Source organism: Nasonia vitripennis (assembly GCF_009193385.2).
Source record: "Nasonia vitripennis strain AsymCx chromosome 2 unlocalized genomic scaffold, Nvit_psr_1.1 chr2_random0011, whole genome shotgun sequence".
NCBI classification, from domain to species: Eukaryota; Metazoa; Arthropoda; class Insecta; order Hymenoptera; family Pteromalidae; genus Nasonia; species Nasonia vitripennis.
The window spans coordinates 448,861-469,070 of NW_022279618.1; the positions used below are offsets into that span (position 1 = coordinate 448,861).

At 37.7% G+C, this 20,210-nt stretch overlaps 1 protein-coding gene across 5 annotated transcripts in view; it reads right to left on the reverse strand.

Annotated features, from left to right (window-relative positions):
- Positions 1-20,210, reverse strand: part of LOC100113753 (DNA-directed RNA polymerase, mitochondrial) — a 233,499-nt gene that overhangs the window by 167,761 nt on the left and 45,528 nt on the right. For all 5 annotated transcript variants that reach the window (XR_004345217.1, XM_031925528.2, XM_031925531.2 and 2 more), the window contains exons 3-6: positions 9,125-9,333; positions 6,087-6,328; positions 5,605-6,002; positions 2,428-2,777 (exon numbers count right to left, since the gene is read on the reverse strand). Coding sequence is in view for 4 of the 5 variants with exons in the window: in XM_031925528.2 (XP_031781388.1) it covers positions 2,428-2,777; positions 5,605-6,002; positions 6,087-6,328; positions 9,125-9,333 (1,199 nt within the window). In the remaining variant the exon portion in view is untranslated. The remainder of the gene's footprint in view (positions 1-2,427; positions 2,778-5,604; positions 6,003-6,086; positions 6,329-9,124; positions 9,334-20,210) is intronic.

Genomic DNA, 20,210 nt, shown 5'->3' on the forward strand with positions numbered 1-20,210 from the left:
GCATCGCGAACGTGTGCGCGACTACTGCTGAACTACACCGTTATACTGTATCAAGGAGCTCTACCCCGTCACAAAGTATGCAGAAAGTATGCAGGAAATATGCATGCCAGGCTGCAGCTCCGGCTACAGATTCAGCGCTCGGCAGATTCGGCTACAGACTTTTTTCTTAAAGGATCCAAAATCAACATTTGCTTATTTATTGAACATTTTTAAATGATACAATCAGATATAAAGACTATTTCGTATTATTTTTAGATTTATTTTTAGATTATTGTCGAGTTCATTTCATTGATTATCAGATTTATTTACAATATAAATTGAAATTTTATTTTATTTTAATTTGCATTATTACTTAACTCTTATAACAGTAAAATAAGCCTTTTTTCAATTATTGGGAATGGTTGGGACTTAGATATGTTGTTATCACTATTTCTCATACAGTTTGGAGTTAAAGCATATTTTTTTATTCATACTGTAGATGCTTTTTTAAACATATTATGAGTATGATGGTAAAAAGTCAAAAATTTATAAACACAGTATATTTATAAATAGTGTACAATAATTTAGTTGAAAATGACTTACATAAGTTGTTCAACAGTTTAAGAAATATAGTTGGCAAAAACATTTTAGGAAAATATAAATATACACAGCAGTTAGAATACTATAGATTAAAAGATATTTAGATTTAGAATTTATTAAAACAAAATAACGATTTTAAGTAAACTTAATTATCAAATAAAATTGTAGCCATGAAAATAATGTAATGATGAGTATGAATTGTACCGCTTTTATTGTTAGAAAGGTCAATTGAGACTAACTCTACCCTACTAAATAGTATGTGGAACGTGAAGTTATATTGTTGTTAATCATCTTAATATTTATACGATGGTGTTATAAATTTTGCTTTATCTTAAAGGAAGCTTTGTAATAGTGAAATTTTAAGTTTCGCTTAAACTTCGTAGAAACGCATTCAGAGGTGTTTAGAGTTCGAATCATGCGTTTTTAGAAAACGTCTGTGCGGATGGCTTTCGAATTCCCTAAACGCCGAACGACTTATCCTAGAATTGCTCGTATTAACCTACGATTTCACAAAATAACTCTACACTTCTATAATGAAAAATCCTTAATTTTACACTTCGCTTATGACTCGAGAAGATAACCCGTAAAAATGAGATAACCCTTTATTCGACGGAACACAATACAAAGACATAAAGAGATAAAGACAGCTATCCGGAGGTAACTAACGCGTACGCGAGATAACCTTTTTGTTTGCAAAACCGAACGTGGAACTGCCGTACACCCACGAGGCGGATACGACCGGAGAAAGCGGAAAACGATTCAACGACCTTAAATCCTTCTAGCTGGAACAAAGGATGAAGTTGAAGTTGAGGCACGTCCCTTCGGGAGCAGTCGGGGCAGGCGAGTACCGACTCGAGCGCTCGCGGCTCGCGCCCGACACTCTGCTCTCCCTAGCCACCGTACCGGGCGCGTGCTGATTGGTCAACGCGTCGCGCCCCGACGGCCTGCACGCTTGCAACGCAAATTCGAATTCTCGTAGCACACAGACAGTCTTTCATCCGCAGAAAACCAAGATAACCCTTGACTGCTGCGGAACCTGTAGTGACTCCCAACGCCCCGTCGTCAGGGCCCTTGACTCGGGCGGCATCTGTCACTACGAACGCGAGACGCTGTAGTTTTTGTTCCTGGAGTTCGTACGGGCGAGCTACCATCACGCTGGTCCTGCTGCATCAGACGCTCACGTAGGTAGATCCCACGAAGGGCTTTGCCACCTGCATCGGCTGTCTTACGGTGCGCGGGGCCGACTTGAACGCCCTGTCGAGGTGAAAGGTCACTGCTGTTGCGCCAACGTTGCTCGTCGTCTCCTCGCGTCTCTCACTCACGAGTCGGCGACGTGCGTTGTCTTTTTCGTCCGTCGCAGCCACTGCTCCTCTCTCGTCGTTCACTCGAAACGACGCACTTAGACACGTACACTCTCTCATTCACACAGGTAGCCTTGAGACGCTCTACCCCGACCGCGTCGAACGTCGTTGTTACACGGCGAAATTTTGCCGTGTTACAATATTTACAGAAAAATAACAATAAATAAAAAACCTGTATACAAAGTTAAAAGGTTGGGCTAGTTCATTTCTGTGTAACTCCGGTTTTTCCTTGTCTCACAGGCGCAAGCCTGGGCAAGTGTAAAGCAGTAGTAGGGACTTGTGAAGAGGTCAATAAAGTAGATAGCTGATTCTATGCACTAGATTGCGAACGCTGGTCCGACCGGCGGGGAACACATATTGAACGAAGGATTTTTCCGTGCAGTTAGTGCAAAAAAATGTCTCACTCTAGATGTTATCACACTCTATAAATAACTCTATAAACCTTTTATACATAAATACATATTATTTCATGATTATGTGAACTTACCCAATGATTGACGTTTTGAGTTGAATTTTTTTTAGCAATATTACGAACAGTCACTTGTCCATCTATTTCCATTTCAATTTGCTTTTTCAAACGCCTTTCAATTTCTTTCGTGGTTAAAAGTTCCCCAACACTACTTGATGGTGTATTATTGACATCAGTCATATTCTCTAGGAGTCTACAATTATAGGTTGTGTCTATCATTCCATACCTTGGTTCAAATTCACTATTGATTAACTTTGCCATTTTATCAACAAATAACCTCTGATCTCGCACAAATGTTGTTTTGGTCATTACATCGTTTAGAGATATGCGATCATTTTGCATTTCTACATGAATTTGTTTTAATATATCTGTTGAATTGAAGTACCAATATAATAAAATATTATAAATGTTTACCGAACTGTACATTATACGCAAAATATATTACTATTATGGTCCGCATTTAAATTATTTATTTTAATCAATGTAAAATATTTTCCTTGTTAAAATTTGGGATTTAAATGGAACGAAAGTTGAAAAATAAACCAATTTAACACAATCAATTTCTTGAATCCAATTATTTCTATTTCAAACTATGTCAGTATATTATAATTCGTCTTGATTATTATGGGAATAACAACTATTCTAAATTTTGATTAAGTATTATTGTCTGAAACGTACAGTAACAAGCAAAACGTTACACCTGTTACAATCCAATTATATTATAGTCCTTAATTCATTTAGATTCTAAACTTTAACAAGGACTAGCAAAAATAGATTTGGTCAAATGTTTTATACATAGAGAACATTTATACAAATACACATACTTTTCAGTAATTTTTAAACCATTTAAAGCACTAATAGTACCAGTCTAAGAAACAAAGTTATTATATTTGAGTTGTTTTTAAAAGTTGTGTATATATATATATATACAGGGTGAGTCATTTTAATCTTTAATTTCAATTATCTCGTTGGCAAAGCATGCCAGCGAAAAAAGTTTCGGGTAAAAGTTTTAGGATTTTTCCCTAGCTATCTGATGATGACCTTGACAATGTCATTGAGCGTGACCTTCAAGGTCATTTGAAGGTCAAGTCGATTTTTTCAACTAGAAACCCCTACTTTTGGCACCAGAAATGGAAAGAGCGGGAAATTTTACGTTCGAACATGTGATTTTGGAAACAAATCGTCTTTTGTGCGGAAATTACCTTTGACATCAGCCGAACCCAGGATGCACCATCGAGGAGGTTGTCAAAAGGATTTAGCATCCCATTTTTTGTTTTTTGTTTTATTTTGTATTTTTTGTTTTATTTTTTTGTATTTTTTTTTATTTGTTTTTTCCCTTTTTGTTATTTTTTTGGTATTTTTATTGAATGTTAACTGGAGTTAACCATTGATTAATTCTTCGAAATTACCGCCGTTTTGTTGGATGCAAAGATCAAGTCGAGCTCTGAATTGTCTTATGGTTCTAAGTAGAACATCTCGAGGGAAGCTGTACGAATGCGTTCGATCATATTATCTCGCGTTGTTGGCCGTTGAGCATAAACAACATTCTTAAGATATCCCCATAAGTAAAAATCGGGAGGGGTTAAATCAGGTGAACGAGGGGGCCAGGCAACTGGGCCACCTCGCCCAATCCACCTGCCATTGTAGTGGGTGTTTAAATAATCACGAACAATGCGTGCATAATGTGGTGGTGCTCCATCTAATTGGATCCACATTCTTAGCCTTGTGGCTAGGTCTACATTTTCTAGTAATTCAGGTAAAATGTCTCGAAGTAATCTCAAAAAGTTTACCCCATTCACGTTCTCTTCAAAGAAATAAGGACCAATCAAATAGCCATTGATTATTCCACACCAGAACATAACACTCCAGCGGTGTTGATTGTCTATGGGCCTGAACCAATGAGGATTTTCATCTGACCAATAATGGCAATTATGTCTATTCAATTCTCCAGTGTTTCTGAATGTTGATTCATCTGAAAAAAGAACGTGCCTGAAAAAGTCTTGATCTTGTTGAATCATTCGTATTGCCCATCGACAAAAACGTACTCGCAAAATCATATCATTTGGAGTTAACTGTTGTGTTAATGTTATGTGATAAGGATGATATCTTCTCGCTCTCAATATTCGGGATGCTGTTGATTTAGGTATACCTATTTCTCTTTCTATTTGTCGAGTACTAATGTGAGGATCAAGATGAATAATCGCTAGAATGGTATAACACGAGGATCGTTTTCGTCGTATTCATGATGACGGCGTTGACGAACAAAAGCTCCATTTCGAGCTCTCTGAGTTAAGGTTTGAATAGTAACATTACTTGGGTGTCTCCTATTGGGATAGCGTTCAGCATAAAGTCTGGCAGCTGCTGCATAATTATTTCGACTTTCTCCCAAAATCATGATCATATCAACGATTTCGTTGGGACCATAATCAGCCATGATCAAAATCAAAATAATTTGTTACAGACCAGTAAACAGGGAAACAGATTTTTTTCAATAATATTTATCGATTTACAAGAAGTAAAAAACACGATTAAGCTTTTCTGGAAATATTGAAAATTTTTCATTTTTGAACGCATGTCACTCTCTTTTCATTTATGGGGCTAAAAGTAGGGGTTTCCATTTCAAAAAATCAACTTGACCTTGAAATGCCCTTGAAGATCCTGTTTAACGACAGGGTCAAGTTGACCATTCGTCAGCCGGGGAGAAAACTGAAAACTTTTGTGGGTAACATTTTCTCCTTGAATGCATTCGAGTTCAGCTAACCAGTTGTACTGTTATCGGCATGACCAATGACCTTGACCATTGAATTCAAGGTCAAGGCAAGGTCATATTCAAACGTAAAATTTCCCGCTCTTTCCATTTCTGGTGCCAAAAGTAGGTGTTTCTATTTGAAAAAATCGACTTAACCTTCAAATGACCTTGAAGGTCACGCTTAATGACATTGTCAAGGTCATCATCAGATAGCCAGGGAAAAATCCTAAAACTTTTACCCGAAACTTTTTTCGCTGGCATGCTTTGCCAACGAGATAATTGAGATTAAAGATAAAAATGACTCACCCTGTATATATATGTATATATGTCAAAACTATGATTAATGGTTCTTATAGTTTCAAAAGTACAAAATGTGCTTTACATGCTATGGCATAATTCGAAATATTTTACTAAAATGTATTAAGCTGTTTTATAATTAAATTTACCTTTTTTATTTGCGTGATCACTTGTCATGCGACCAATACAGTCAAGTATATATACATAAGTTTGTGCATTCAAATTTATATTATCTTTTCTTAAAGTTTGCAAAATATGCAATATTTTTTTCAAATCTGAATAAGCGGCTAATTTTTCAATTTGCCTGTTAAATACCGATATATCATTTATATAAACATAACCAGGACTATTACTTTTGTTTTTCCTGTATGCATAAAGTATATCATTAACTTGATCCAACTCATTACTATTTACACACACGTCTACATATCCTAAAATTATCTTATTAAATTGCTTTAATTTTTCTTTTTGCAATAATGATTCTCTTGCCTTTCGTTCCTTGTCAATAATTTTTTCCTCTGATTCTTCTAAATGATTTATTTCCTGACTAAACATTTTAATTTGTTTTAAATTATTGTATAAATATTATAGTTATCGTAATAAAAATATAGAAAATAAGGTTCCTTACTACCTTTTTTCAAGTCTAATAGCACTATCTCTAACATTATATGCTTTAGTTGAATCATACATTAAATTAGCCAGAGATGAACTTTTGATTAAAACAGTTTCATCTACGATACCAGACGATTTGAGCTCCTCAATAAGCAATTCATTTTCATCATTTTCTTCTTCCTTAGTTAGTATATTTTCTTTTAGAATGTCTTCATTTTCGCTAATAACAAGATTGCTTTGAATTTTGGAAATTCCGTTTTCCTAAAATAAATTATTCCTTTGAAACGTTCTATTACAGTACCCAAACGTGCATACACACACGCACACACACACAAACTCGGTATACGGTGATACACAACAACGGTCATTTAGTTGCCAGCAGTAATGGCTAAACAGGCGATAGCAAAGTAGAAAACCAAGATAGGATGTGCACTTTGCAGAATCCGAGAAGTACAACGACAGACACGGCTACTTAGATGTTTTAGGTGTCTAGGTTTTTGGCATATCACCAAAAAGTGCTCAGCAACTTAGGACCAAAGTAACTGTTGCTACCAATGTGTGAACATAGAACATAAAGTTAAAGACTTTTACAGCTAACCGAACGGTGTACTCTATGAAGAAAGAGGCGCAGAAGGAAAAAATGACCATGCAGCTAGTAGCTACACATGCCCAGTCTACAGAGCGGCAGTAGAGGAGTTAAAAAAGCAAAGACAATGAAGATAGTTCAGCTAAATTTACTTATCAAGAATGTCCGTGAGACAGAGGTAGATGTAGTCACTATATGTGAACAGTACAGAGATCTGGACGAGTCATCATGGGAAACAAACAATACTGACAGACCGGCCTTCTGGGCATGTGGGAACGTAATACAGCTGCTATGCTTTGCCCCACTTAGCAATTGAACAGTTCAAGCGACAGTTAGATCGACCTGTACAGGCTACTACGGGGAGGTAACTAGTAATTATTATAGACGATTTTAACGCATGGGCCGTAGAGTGGGCCGGTAAAAAAAAATAACTACAGAGAACGAGGGCTATTGGAAGCATTCGCCCTCCTAGATGTAGTGATAGTTAACTAGGACAGTACTTAAACTTTTAGAAGAGGAAATACGGGATCTATTGTGGATCTGATCTTTGCCAGTAGTTGCCTAAAAGAATCAATTGACACGTGGGCTGTAAGTGAACACTACATAAATAGCGATCACTAGGCTACAACAATGGAGGTAAACAAATCAGGTCTAAGAACAAGCGCGAGTACCAGGACCAATGAAGTCAGCTGGAAAACGAAGGACTACCATAAGGAGATTTTTCTGATATCGTTGGACCAATTGCAACCGTTCGGAACGGCAAATATCAAAGCTTGCTTAGCTTGATTAAACAGGTGATGAAAAACATTAACTGAGCTTGTGATGATACAGTGCTAAGAAGAAGAGTGACAAAGCATAGACAAACACAAGTATACTGATGGGACGAAAGGGTCGAAACTGCACTTCGCGATTGTAATCGCACTAGAAAAGGAAAACAATGGGCAAGGAAAAATTAATATGGAACTTAAAGAGGCCAAGAAATAGTAGAGGCTCGCAAACAAGAAATGAAGGACGAAAAAAAAAACTTAAGAAGACAATCCTCGGAAGTGCCTTAAAGAGTTACATGAAAAAGTCTAAGTTGATCCCCAGGGCCGCCCTTATAAAGTAGTAATAAAGAGGATAGAGGCAAGTCACGTACCCCCTCCCAAATGTCTGGAATAAATGCACTGTATCGTTACTACGATGTTTCCTCCCCAGTTGGACAAAGCATACAAAATCGAGGCAAGGACAGACGATAAAGCTGTTCCCCCAATTACAACAGAAGAGCTACTGACTGCATGTAAGGTATGGAACAAAAAGGCTCCAGGGGCGGACAGCATACCCAATATTGCATTAAAACATGCTATCCACGCCCATCTTAAATTCTTTGTAGATTTGTATAATGTATGTCTTAAAGAAGGGACGTTCCCTACGGACTGGAAAAACAACGTCTTGTGCTGCTACCACGAATAAATAAGCCACCCGGAGAAGCAACATTATACAGACCACTATGCAGAACATCAATGCCATTACGGTGAAATCGTATGCAGGAACTTTGTCGACGATCTACAGGAAGAATGCATTAAGGGCCGCTTCTGCCTATCGCACGGTATCGGGCAAGGCGGTGTGTGCTATAGCAAGCATGCCGCCCATAGACTTGCTAGCAATGGAGAGAAAGAAAACATACTAAGAAAACCAGCCGAACAATAACAACACTCAAAAAGAAAATTAGGGAATTCGCGAAGGAGCAAACCCTTGTTAACTGGCAAAAAAATGGTAGTCAAGCAGCAAGGGCAATAGACGCATTGCTTCAAACCGAGGATCAAAAACTGATCTAAGAAAAGGCATGGGGAAGTAAACTACTACCTCACGCAGCTTTTAAGCGGACATGGGTGTTTCCGGGCTTACTTGCACCATTTTAAGATAAAAAAACTGCTTAAATTGTCCAGTATGTTTAAAAGTAAATGAAGCTGCCCAGCAGGTCTTCTGCGACTGCCTCAAGTGTCAAAGAAAGCGGGAATTAGAATGCTTTCTTTATACCAGAATGACACTTGAGTCAGTCATGACAGCTATGTTGACTTCAAAGAATGGGTGGCGTGCAGTATGCAATTATACAGCAACGATCTTGAAGATAGTGGTAGTCACAAAGGACGAAGGAGTAAGACAAAAGAGACAAGGCTGAAACCCCACGAAACGGCGTTGCCAGACACGAGGCCGTGTCGAGGGAATCAGGGACGTAGAGGATGAAGCAAGGTGGCCTTTACTGAGGATTGGTAAGGTCACGGACAGGATTTGCGTTACGGTCATGTGCATGAATCTGGACGTAAAGCAAAAGGATTTTTTGGTAGTGCGAAACCAACACACCATGTGGTATATTTGCACCACATCGTGTAATACATAATGGTTTATTAAGATTTTTGTCTTTTTCAAATTTGTTAAAAGACACACACACACACATATACTAATTGTTTTTTCATTTAAAAGTAGCTTACAGGGATACCAGGCAAATCATCTATTGAAGATTCCTTCAAAATTAATTGAGTAAGCTCAGTTTTGCTTTTATTCATTTTTATACAATCTTTTTCTTCAATTTTCGGTGATTCATCAAGTGTAACGTTTAGTTTATCAACTGAAACAGGGATGTATGCTGCATCGAGATTTCGGATTGTTGTGTATGCGCTGTTGATTGCTGAATCAGGAACTGTAAAATTCAATTATGAGATTCAATGATTTAATCTTATGAAATTTGATTAACACAAAACGTATCATTAAATTGCCAGAAAGCGTAATAACAGCTATAAATAATGTGAATTCCCCTGGTAGAAAAACACCCGTTTAAACTAGGATAAAACCTAAGAACTAGGTAGTTAAAATGGAAAACATCGCTAAAAGCAAAATGCTTTACTTTACACATAAGGCACTCACTAATATTTGACGATTCGCTTATGAACACACAGACACGCACACACTTATGCGTACATAGATACACACATAGATACACATGACAGGTAAGTCACGCGGGTAAGCCTGACAACCGTATGTGGCGCGTCCCCTGGGTGGCGGATGGGGAAGAGCGCGCTGGGATATACACCTTGGAGGGTAGATCAGAAATAAAATATGCTCCGTGGATTAAATTAGGCCGCTGCGTTTGCCGTGCGGTGCGACCCGTAAGCTGCCAAAAGGAGATCCTGGGTGGTGAGGCGATTTGAGGTTGCAAGCCAAAGTGACCTGAACCACCTTTGGCTCCCGCTGACGGCAAGACGGAAGGCCGGTCACATAGCCAGTACCGGTCAATCGGCTAAGGCGAGTGCGTGATATTGCTAGATGTCTGCCAGAAACTCTCTAGAGAGCCAAGCACTTTGTTCAGAATGGGAGGTTCGAGAGAGTGGAGGTGGGCTAGGGCAGTATCTCGTGCTATACTCTGGTATGATGTTCCCAGTCTGGCACCACTTACAGTCATGTGTTGGGGCTATGTCAGCTGCCTCCATAGACGGGAGGATCGACGGTGGTCGGACACATACCGGAATGAAGACTATTATCGAGCATGGAAAATTTAACCGAGCAAGGAGAGAAAGCAGAAAAGGAAGCTTTCGAGATCTGGAATACAATCTGGGATGCTGTGCGAGAACAAGAAAGCATATGGGGAGAAGATCCGAGACAGGCTGGACTCTATGGATAATGTTGTGTCAAACGCATCCAAGCCTGTTAAAAGCGATCTATCGGCGATTATGATCCATGTTAAGCAGCTTGAAAGAGGACAAGTGGCGCTGGAAAAGAGCAAGGAGAGCCTTAGATTGGTGCTAAAAAAAGCGAAAATGTCACCGAACCAGCAGCATATTCAGAAGGACAAGGCATCACAGACGATGAAAGCATCAAACGCGGTGACGACAAAAACGCTAAATAAGCGTAAAGCAATGTCACCAAGCCAGGTAGAAAAGCGACAAGAAAACTACGTTCAAATAATGAGGAAAAATAAGGAAGTAGCCTCTGTGGAAGTCGCATAAAAAATCCAATCACAGGTGTCTCCGGAAGAAAAGGCAGACCTACCCTGACAGGAGGTTATTACCAGATAGGAGAAAAAGAAAGAAAAGAAGAGGAAAGACAAGATACGCGAAAGCACTGGTGCCAAGAACAAAAATGACACTAGAAAACCACGAGAGAGACTCACCAGGACTGATGCACTTTTTATAAAAGCTGCTAAAGGAAATTCGTACGCTAATATTTTAAGGAAAATAAAAGCGGACCCTAATCTGACGGTGCTTGGTAACAGCGTAAATAAGATACGCAAAACGGTGGCAGAAGATCTTATTTTGGAGCTACGACGCACCAAAGAAGTGAAAATGCAGGAACTTCAAGAAGCGGTGAAAGCGGTGCTGGTAAAAGAAGCCACAATCAATAGGCTTCAGCATGAAGTGGTCTTTGAAATAAAAGACCTGGATATGCTTACCTCTAAGTAGGATATTCTGGAAGCCCTGAGTAGAGAGTTTCCAGAAGAGAAGAAAGTAGTAGAGGAAACGTCCGTAAAGACTCTTTAGAAAACTTATGGAGATACGCAGACTGCCGTCGTACAGCTGCCTGCCCAGATATCACAAAAGGCGATCGCACGGGAATAGCTCAAAGTAAGTTGGGTTAATTGCAGAATAAGGGAGATTAGTCTAGAGACACGACCACCTAGATGCTATAAATGCCTGGGTTTTGGCCATATCGCAAAAAAGTGTACAGAGACGTACAACAGAAGTAAATGCTGTTTTAAGTGCGGAACGGAAGGATATCCAGCAAAAAGTTGCACGAACGCGCAGAGTTGCATTCTCTGCCGGGAAAAGGATGGAGAATCAAATAGCTACCATGCAGCTGGTAGCTATACATGCCCAGCCTACCTAGCTACATTAAAAGTTCTGAAGAACCAATGAAAATGAAGACAGTGCAGATAAATCTAAACCACTGTGAGACAGCACAGGACCTACTCAATCACTGCTTACAGCTGCTACGCTTCACCTAACGCTCCAATCGAGCAGTTCGAACAACTGCTAGATCGGCTTATACAAGACGCAGTAGGGAGGAAACTAATACTGATTGCAGGCGACTTTAATGCATGGGCTGTGGAGTGGAGCAGCATAAAGACTAACCACAGAGGACGACTACTCCTGAAAGCATTTGCTCTCCTGTATTTGATCCTAGTGAACCAAGGATGCACCCACACATTTAGAAGAGGAGAGGCGGGGTCTATTGTCGACCTGACGTTTGTTAGTAGCAGTCTTATTGGCTCAGTTGATTCATGGATAGTAAGTGAACAATACACACATAGTGATCATCAGGCCTTAATAATGAAGGTGGGAATACCAAAAAGGGGATTCAGCGCGAGTACAACGACAAATAGAGTTAGTTGCAAAACAAAGGATTATAATAAGAAGATGTTCCTGTTAGTACTAGAAGAAATGCAACTGTCTGGAACGGCAAACAGTAAGGCGGAGCAGGTGACGGTAAACATCACCCGATCATGTGACGCTGCAATGCCACGAAGAGTGGTGTACAGTAGACGACCACCAGTATACTAGTAGGACAATGCGAATGCGAATGCACGTAGCAAGTGCCACTGGACCAGAAGAAGAGAACAATGGGCGAGGAAGAAATACTATAAAACTGGTATAGGCCAGAAAATAGTAGATGCCCGCGGACAAGAAATGAAGGACGCTAAAAGGAGTCTAAAGAAGAAAATCCGCGAAAACAAACGACGGTGCCTTAAGGAATTACAGAACAAGGTCGAACAAGACCCTTGGGATCAACCATACAAAATAGTAATGAAAAAGTCTAAAAGGAGCTACGTGCCCCCTCCAAAATGCCCGGAGTTATTACACCGGGTAGTGACCAGGCTGTGCCCCAGGCAACTGGAAAACCTAAGTATCATCGAAAGAGGTTTAAATGAAGAAGATATCCCACCAATCACGATTGAGGAATTGTTAGCCGCCTGCAGAAGGGTAGGAAACAACAAGGCCCCAGGGCTGGATGGCATTCCAAATATTGCGTTGAAGCATGCCATTCATGCTCATCCAGAGGTCTTCGTAGACTTGTACAATACACGTCTAGAAGAGGGAACATTTCCCATAAACTGGAAAAAACAGTGACTAGTGCTTCTGACAAAAGGAAAGAAACCACCTGAGGACTCCTTATCATACAGACCACTCTGCATGCTGGATATCCCAGGAAAGATTCTGGAACGCATTATCTGCGTCAGAATGGATCATTTTATAGAAGGAAAAGGTGGATTAGCGGAATACCAATATGGCTTCAGAAAGAAGCATTCAACCCTGGACGCAGTTAGTCTAGTGATTGACACTGCACAAACAGCAATAGAGGGGAAAAGATGGAAGGGAGGAAAAAAGAAGTATTGCGCCATAGTTACATTCGATGTCAAAAATGCATTCCATTCGGCCAGATGGAGTAAAATACACGAGACACTCCGGAAGCAAGATGTGCCCTTATATATAAGAAGGATGAAGTCCGACTACTTGAAGGACAGAATTCTATTATATGACACTAAGGACGGTACCAAGACATATAAAGTTACAGGAGGCGTCCCCCAAGGGTCAGTACTTGGCCCACCGACTTGGAACATCATGTATGACGGGGTACTAAAGCTACAATTAACTAAAAGAGAAACAGTCGTAGGATTTGCTGACGACATAGCAGTAGTGGTAGTAGCGAAACATAAAGAAGAGTTGACAGACATAGCTGAAGAGTCAACCCGTATAATACACGAATGGCTTATAGAGACAGGACTGGAACTAGCCAGTCACAAAACGGGAGTTATCCTCATTTTCAGTAGAAAGAAGATGGAGTAAATCATACTGACGGTGGATGGACATGAGATCGTTTCTCAACCAACCATCAAATACTTGGGCATCACCATCGATGCAAGACTAAGTTTTAAACAGCATCTGGAAATAGTCAGTGATAAAGCAGCAAAAGTTGGGACTGTTCTATCAAGATTGATGCCAAATGTAGGAGGGCCATCTCCGAACCGAAGGTTACTCTTAGCCAGTGTAACCATATCGATTATGCTATACGGAGCTATGCTATGCTAAGCGATATTTGAAGCTAGGAGACTATCGAATGACAAAAGCCAGAAGGAGATCTGGTATGCCGCAAGAAAGAAGACGATGGCTGAATGGCAAACAAGATGGGACGCTAGTGGCAAAGGACGATAGACTCATCGCCTTATACCAAGGATAGAAGACTGGATTGGAAGAAGACATGGGGAAGTTAACTACTACCTCACGTAGTTTTCAACACGTCACGGATGTTTTCGGGCGTACTTGCATTGGTTCAAACTAGACGACCATCCAAACTGTTCAATATGTTCGGATGCAACAGAGGATGTTGAGCACGTCTTTTGCGAGTGCTCATGATATCATCAGAAGCGAGAGGAACTTGAGATTTATCTTCAGATCAGAGTAACTCCTGAGTCGATTATAACGGCCATGCTGACCTCAGAGGATGGATGGTGCGCAGTCAGCAACTATACAGCAGACATTGTCAAGAAAGTCAGGAAAGACGAAGAAGACGAGAGGCTAAGTACGTACGTGTGTATGAGCGACGCAGAAAATGAAGGATGACTATAGTGATGATGACCACATCAACCAGAAGCAGGCAAAAGGGGCATGGTAGATAGAGCTAGGCACCTTTACAAAGGGTCGATAAAGGCAAAAAGGGCGTTCCTTTTTACGGCTGGGTGTTTTTTCACCTGGCCGTGGAGGAGACGGATTTAGTCAGTGGGAATCCGACACACGGCTGACATTGTGGATGGGGCTGTTTTGACGACCCCATAATCAAGGTCATACTATGGTCTTTCTAAGATTTTCTCTAATACCTCTTTCTCCGAGAGAGAAAAAAAACACATAGACACACCTACGCGTACATACATACACACACAGAGGGCGTAAAAGCCTGACGATTCGCCGAGTCGTGCGCTCGCGTTTGGGTAAATTTGAGCTTAACCACTCCCTTCGAAATTTGAGGTTAACAACTCACTTCCGAAAAAACCTTTACGCCGACGTCTCTTCACTTTTTTTGTTACTGTGCGCACACAGGCTGAAAGGGGGAACGAGTCCAGTGACAAGGATCCGCAGAGTCGTGCGCACACGTCTCTGCAAGTCCGAGGCTAACCTTACACCGTGACATTGATCGCCTGCGACTGTGCGCACACAGGGCAACCGAAATCGTTATCACGCGACGCATTCGGATCGACGTAACCGTGCGCACACGACTCCGTCGCAACTAAATGCAAAACTAACCTCAAATCCCCGACATCGCTTCGTAAATCCGACACCCTACCATATCACCGATGTCACACCTGCATAACTGTAATCGCACCGTAGCTCGATAGTCGCGAGGAACTATTGTAACCGCGCCGATTGAAATGACTTAAATTGTACAGGCGAAATCTTCATACCGACCGCGATATTTGATTTCTGTTACAGGCGGGCCTTGACATCACTCACCCACATTGTTAATTTAAACACCAAATACATATTTATTTTTGTTAAATCTTGCAAACAGTCTTTACTAAACCTTTTTCCCTAACCAAATCCTGGATCCGACTGCTTGCCTAAGACCAGGGAAAAGTAAAAACGTTGCAAGTTAATGATATACGATTAGAAAATAATAATCAACGATACTTTTTTCGCAATAGCATTATTCTAGCCAAGAAAACAGACTAAACTATTTCTCATAAATGTTGCACTACAGGATTTTTTTAGCATGTAATGGACCTCATCATCCGTCACGACAGTGGCGACACTTTCATCTGTCTAGCAGCCACGGCTTTGCCGAAGTCGGAATAGCAGTACGATTGTCTCGCCATCTACGACATGTCGTATGACACTTATGACAGTTTATGTCGCATTGTTGCGGCCTATATTTTTCGACTTCTTGAACGACGACAGCGCTACTGTGTGCTCTTTCTCAAATAGATGTTTTCTTATCTAGAAAGTTCTTAATTTTGTTAATAAGGTTAAATGAGATATATATTTATGAAGCTAATATTATTCTGTGCGATAAAAGTATAAAAGTTAATAATTTTTAGATTTTTCGTAAAAGCAATGGAGTCATGCTAGCAAATTGTGAAAGGAGTAACGTTACCTTTAATTACTAATAGTGTTATTCTAGTTTTATTGATGTAGTTTATGATTAGGATCGTTTGTTCAATTTTAATATTGAAGTTTACACTCCATATTTAGTTAATATTTTAGATGTTAGTTTGTTTTGACTTTTTAATTTTTAATTGTAAATTGTATTGTACATATTGTTGATGCAAGATAATATTGTTTAATAGTTATTATTTTTCTCTAATTATTAGTGATATATGAGCGTATATGTATATAATTTGTTAAATAGCACCAGTGTTCCATATATGTGTATTCACTTCAATGGAATTATTAGAAAGTGATTTATTAAAAATTTAAAACAAAAATTATTGTTTAAAACTTTTCTATTAAGCATTTACTTTGTGGAATTTATTTTATTGTTGCAGGTTCTTCAATGTTTATGATATTTGTAGCAGATGAATTTTCCTATAGCCTCTTCACTACTGAAGTATATTATTTTAGATGTATTCAAATCATTATGTATTCTTTTATATAGGGTGATTTTGTTACATTTTATTGCAAAGTATAATGTTGTTATATTTCATTAAAATCAAAAATTGCGCAAGATATTGTTTATGGATAAAGTTATGATTACAATATTGTTCTCATTTTAATTTTTACTAGCGCGATTCACCTCACTCGTAACGTCGCTCGGTTAAAATATATATTGGAATAGTGAAAAAATTCAAGTTTTGTTAAGAACTTTTTTCCTACTATCAATTCCTAATAGTAGTGGAAGTAAAAAATTTTAATAATAAAGATTTGAAACACGAGATTACACATTAATTTTTAATAAAAGGTAAAATTTTGAAACTGAAAATATTAAAAAAACTATGTCAGTCAAAAGAACAAATTTTTAATTTAAAACAAAAATACTCTCAACTCTTGTTATTTTATATTTCATAATATTTCGATTTAACATTTTCGTTTTAGAAATTGTTTGATTTCATAATTTCAGTTTTCTAAATTTTGCCTTTCATGCTTTAATTTTTTCGAATTTTAACTGATTATCATGAAAATGAAGGCGCTAAAATGTTAGTAAACAAATAGAAAAATATAATGTTTTTTTTATTATCTAGTAAGCATCGTGAAAGTTTTATATTATCAAACAAGTCATCCATGCATATAGTTATTTATCACTGGCGACATTAACGTGATTTTGTTATATATTATATGACGGGCGATATTAGCACGTCATAAGCTCAGCATGCCGCGAGAGGAAAGACTTGTACTAAATTCACACTGTTACAGGTACCAGCGCTGGCAAGGCGGGGAGAGCCGCTGGACTACGCGAGAGAGGCGGAGAGAGAGGGAGAGAGAGAGAAAATTCGGCGACACGCGACTGACAAGGAAAGGTACCCAACCCGAACTCACCGATTTTGATGATTTTCATATATGTTGTAGAACATAAAAAAATAAGAGACACGTATTTTTTTTATCGGCTAATTTTCACTTTTAAGGGGTAAATACCTCCCCTAAAGTTAAGCCCCAAAAAGCGTTTTTTTTTAAATATCTCGGCTTAAAATTAATATTTTTCAATGAAACAAATTGGAGGTTATTTCTTACAAAAAGAGCAAGTATTTCATAGTGATTTGAAGAGTAAGGGTAGCATCCCCTATTTTTTAGGGGTTGAAAACATATATTTTTTGGCATAATTTTATAATAAAAATGTTTAAACCGACTAAAAAAAATTGGAAAAAATGTTTAAACATCCTTAATAACAAAATTTAGTTGACGACTTTCGGTGTTTTCATAAATATTACCCCTAAGGGGGTAAACCACCCCTAACACAAAATAACTGTAAATATGTAATTCAATACATAATATTTCGTAGAAAGTTTGTATATAGAGGTTTTCGAGGTCGCTGATCACAAATCTGTTATCAGATTTTGAAAATTCAAAATGGCGGATCCAATATGGCGGACGGAAATATCGAAAAAAAAATTTTATATAATAAAAAAGTTTTAAACGACTAAAAAATTTGGAAAAAATTTGTAAACATCTATAATAAACAAATTAAGTTTTTCGGTTTTTTCATAGATACTTCCCCTTAGGGGGGTAAACCACCCCTAACACAAAATAACTATAAGTATACTTCAATCCATAATATTTTGTAGAAGGTTTGTATATAGAGGTTTGCGAGGTCGCTGATTACAAATCTGTTATCAGATTTTGAAAATTCAAAATGGCGGATCCAATATGGTGGACGGAAATATCGAAAAAAAATTTTAACTTTCAAAAAAACTTGTTTACAAATGTGTGATCTTTGTAGCCTGTACATGTGAACTAAAGAGCCTTAAACCCTAAACCCCTAAAGAACAAATAGGCTAAATGGTTGTGCTTTTTAACCAAACGACTCCAAACCCCTAACCTCCAGACAAGCCGAAGGCCTATGCTTTACCGTAGACACGAGTATAGACATATTACCGATATTTTATTCTATCATTTTGTATGTAACAAATAACGTCTCGTTTTATGTTTCAATCAAAGATTATTTATTTTTCTGCTTTTATAAATTAGCATAATTTCAAAAGTAATTTCATAAATTATAAAGTATTTCATAAATTGCATAATTATATAATTTTATAAATTCAAAAAGTCCACACTTTTTTGCAAATGAAAAAACAGGTTAATAAAATTAGTTTATCAAACTCTTTTGCGTTTTGTAATAAAATTTAATGTTGTCAAACTTGGGAGTTTTTCATTGTTACAATTATTTCGTAAGCCAAACGTTTTTTAGATGAATTCTCGAAGTAATGATTATTGTATCTATAGTAAAATATTTACAGTCTGGAATTCCATAATAATACTATTTGATACGATTTAATGAATTTATCAAAAAATCTAAATTTAATAATAAATATTATTCTAATTATTATTATTATTTTTCATTATCATTGCTATTATCAGTATTACTGTTATTATTGCTATTGCATTTATGCTTATTCTTCTTCTTCTTCTTATTATTATTATTATATTACTATGATAATTTTTGTTATTGGTAAAAATACATAAAAGAATATTAATACTCGAACTTCATTTGCAATTAAAGAACACGTTGTTATTGAAAGGGAATTTTATATGCATTTATTAGTTTAATGAATGTTATCGTACATTCAATGATAATTCCACAGATAAATGTCTTTCACTCATAAAAGTTGTTGACAATATGTGCGAATCAGTATGTTCTTTTTTTAGATTGTTTTCATCGAGTGTTTACCTCAGCTGCCTGTGTTATTTTTTAGGCAGTGAGTGAGTTTTGTGGGTATTCTAGTTCGATGCCGGAAAGTACGAATAGTACGTCTTTTTGTTTGTCAGTGGTATCATACAGTTGTAGAAAATTTTCTTTAGTGATTTTATATAGATTTACATTATTCAATTTCAAAGTGAATAAAAGTTGAATAAAACCAAAAATAGAGTTTTCCGAACATCACAAAGTGGAACGAGAATTCTTCTCCAATGCATAAATTAATGATTTGATTCAATTTACATTCACTCGTTTTATTCTGGTAGAAATGTAGCAGTCGTGCCTTACATGCAAAAACACAGCTTGTATAAATTTTACCGCTTGTTTTCATTTTAGATTGAAAAATGAAAATTAATCCGTTAAACGTTCTAAACTTATTATTAGCATACTTTCAAGCGTTAAACATACCAGATAGTGTCACGAATTATCACGAAACAGAGTTGGCCGAAAAAATAAAAGAAATTTTAATAGATGCAACACATGATTTCAACGATGTAGAAATGATTACTGATGACTCTTTGGATTTTCAAGAAGAGTATAAAGACCATAATGTGGAAATAATTGAAGATGAAGTGCAACATCATTTTCCTGATCCGGATATAGCACCAACAAATCAATGTACAGCAGATAATGAAGAACTAGATTTTGAATACAAAAAAAGAGCTGTAGAATTTTGGAGAAGTAGCAAAACGAAGCAAAATTTAAGTCTCAAAACAGTGCAAAACAGATTCAAAAAAGTATCATCTATTAGTCAGCTACGTCGTTGGGCTCATTCAATTAATAAAGGTGGCACGTATAGAGAAAAAGTAGCACAAATTTGTCAGTATACCCTGGATAATTTTCAAGCAGCTCTCGACAGTGGTTCAATTATCCATGATGAAGATATAATTCGATGGGCCTTACAAGCTAAAAAAGAAATTGGTTTTGATGATATTAGATTCAAAGCTTCTAAACATTGGTTACTCAAATTTAAGCAAGCACACCGAATAGTTTCTAGGAAAATAAATAAGTTCATAACAAGAAAAACACTAGAAAGTAGTGCAGAACTTACGGCTAAAGCTGAAGCATTTATCGATGACGTTAAATCGTGTATACCAAGGATTGGACTCGAAAATTTGTATAATACAGATCAGAGCGGATTTCAGCTAGAAATGCATTCTGGAAGAACATTAGCAGTAGAAGGAGAAA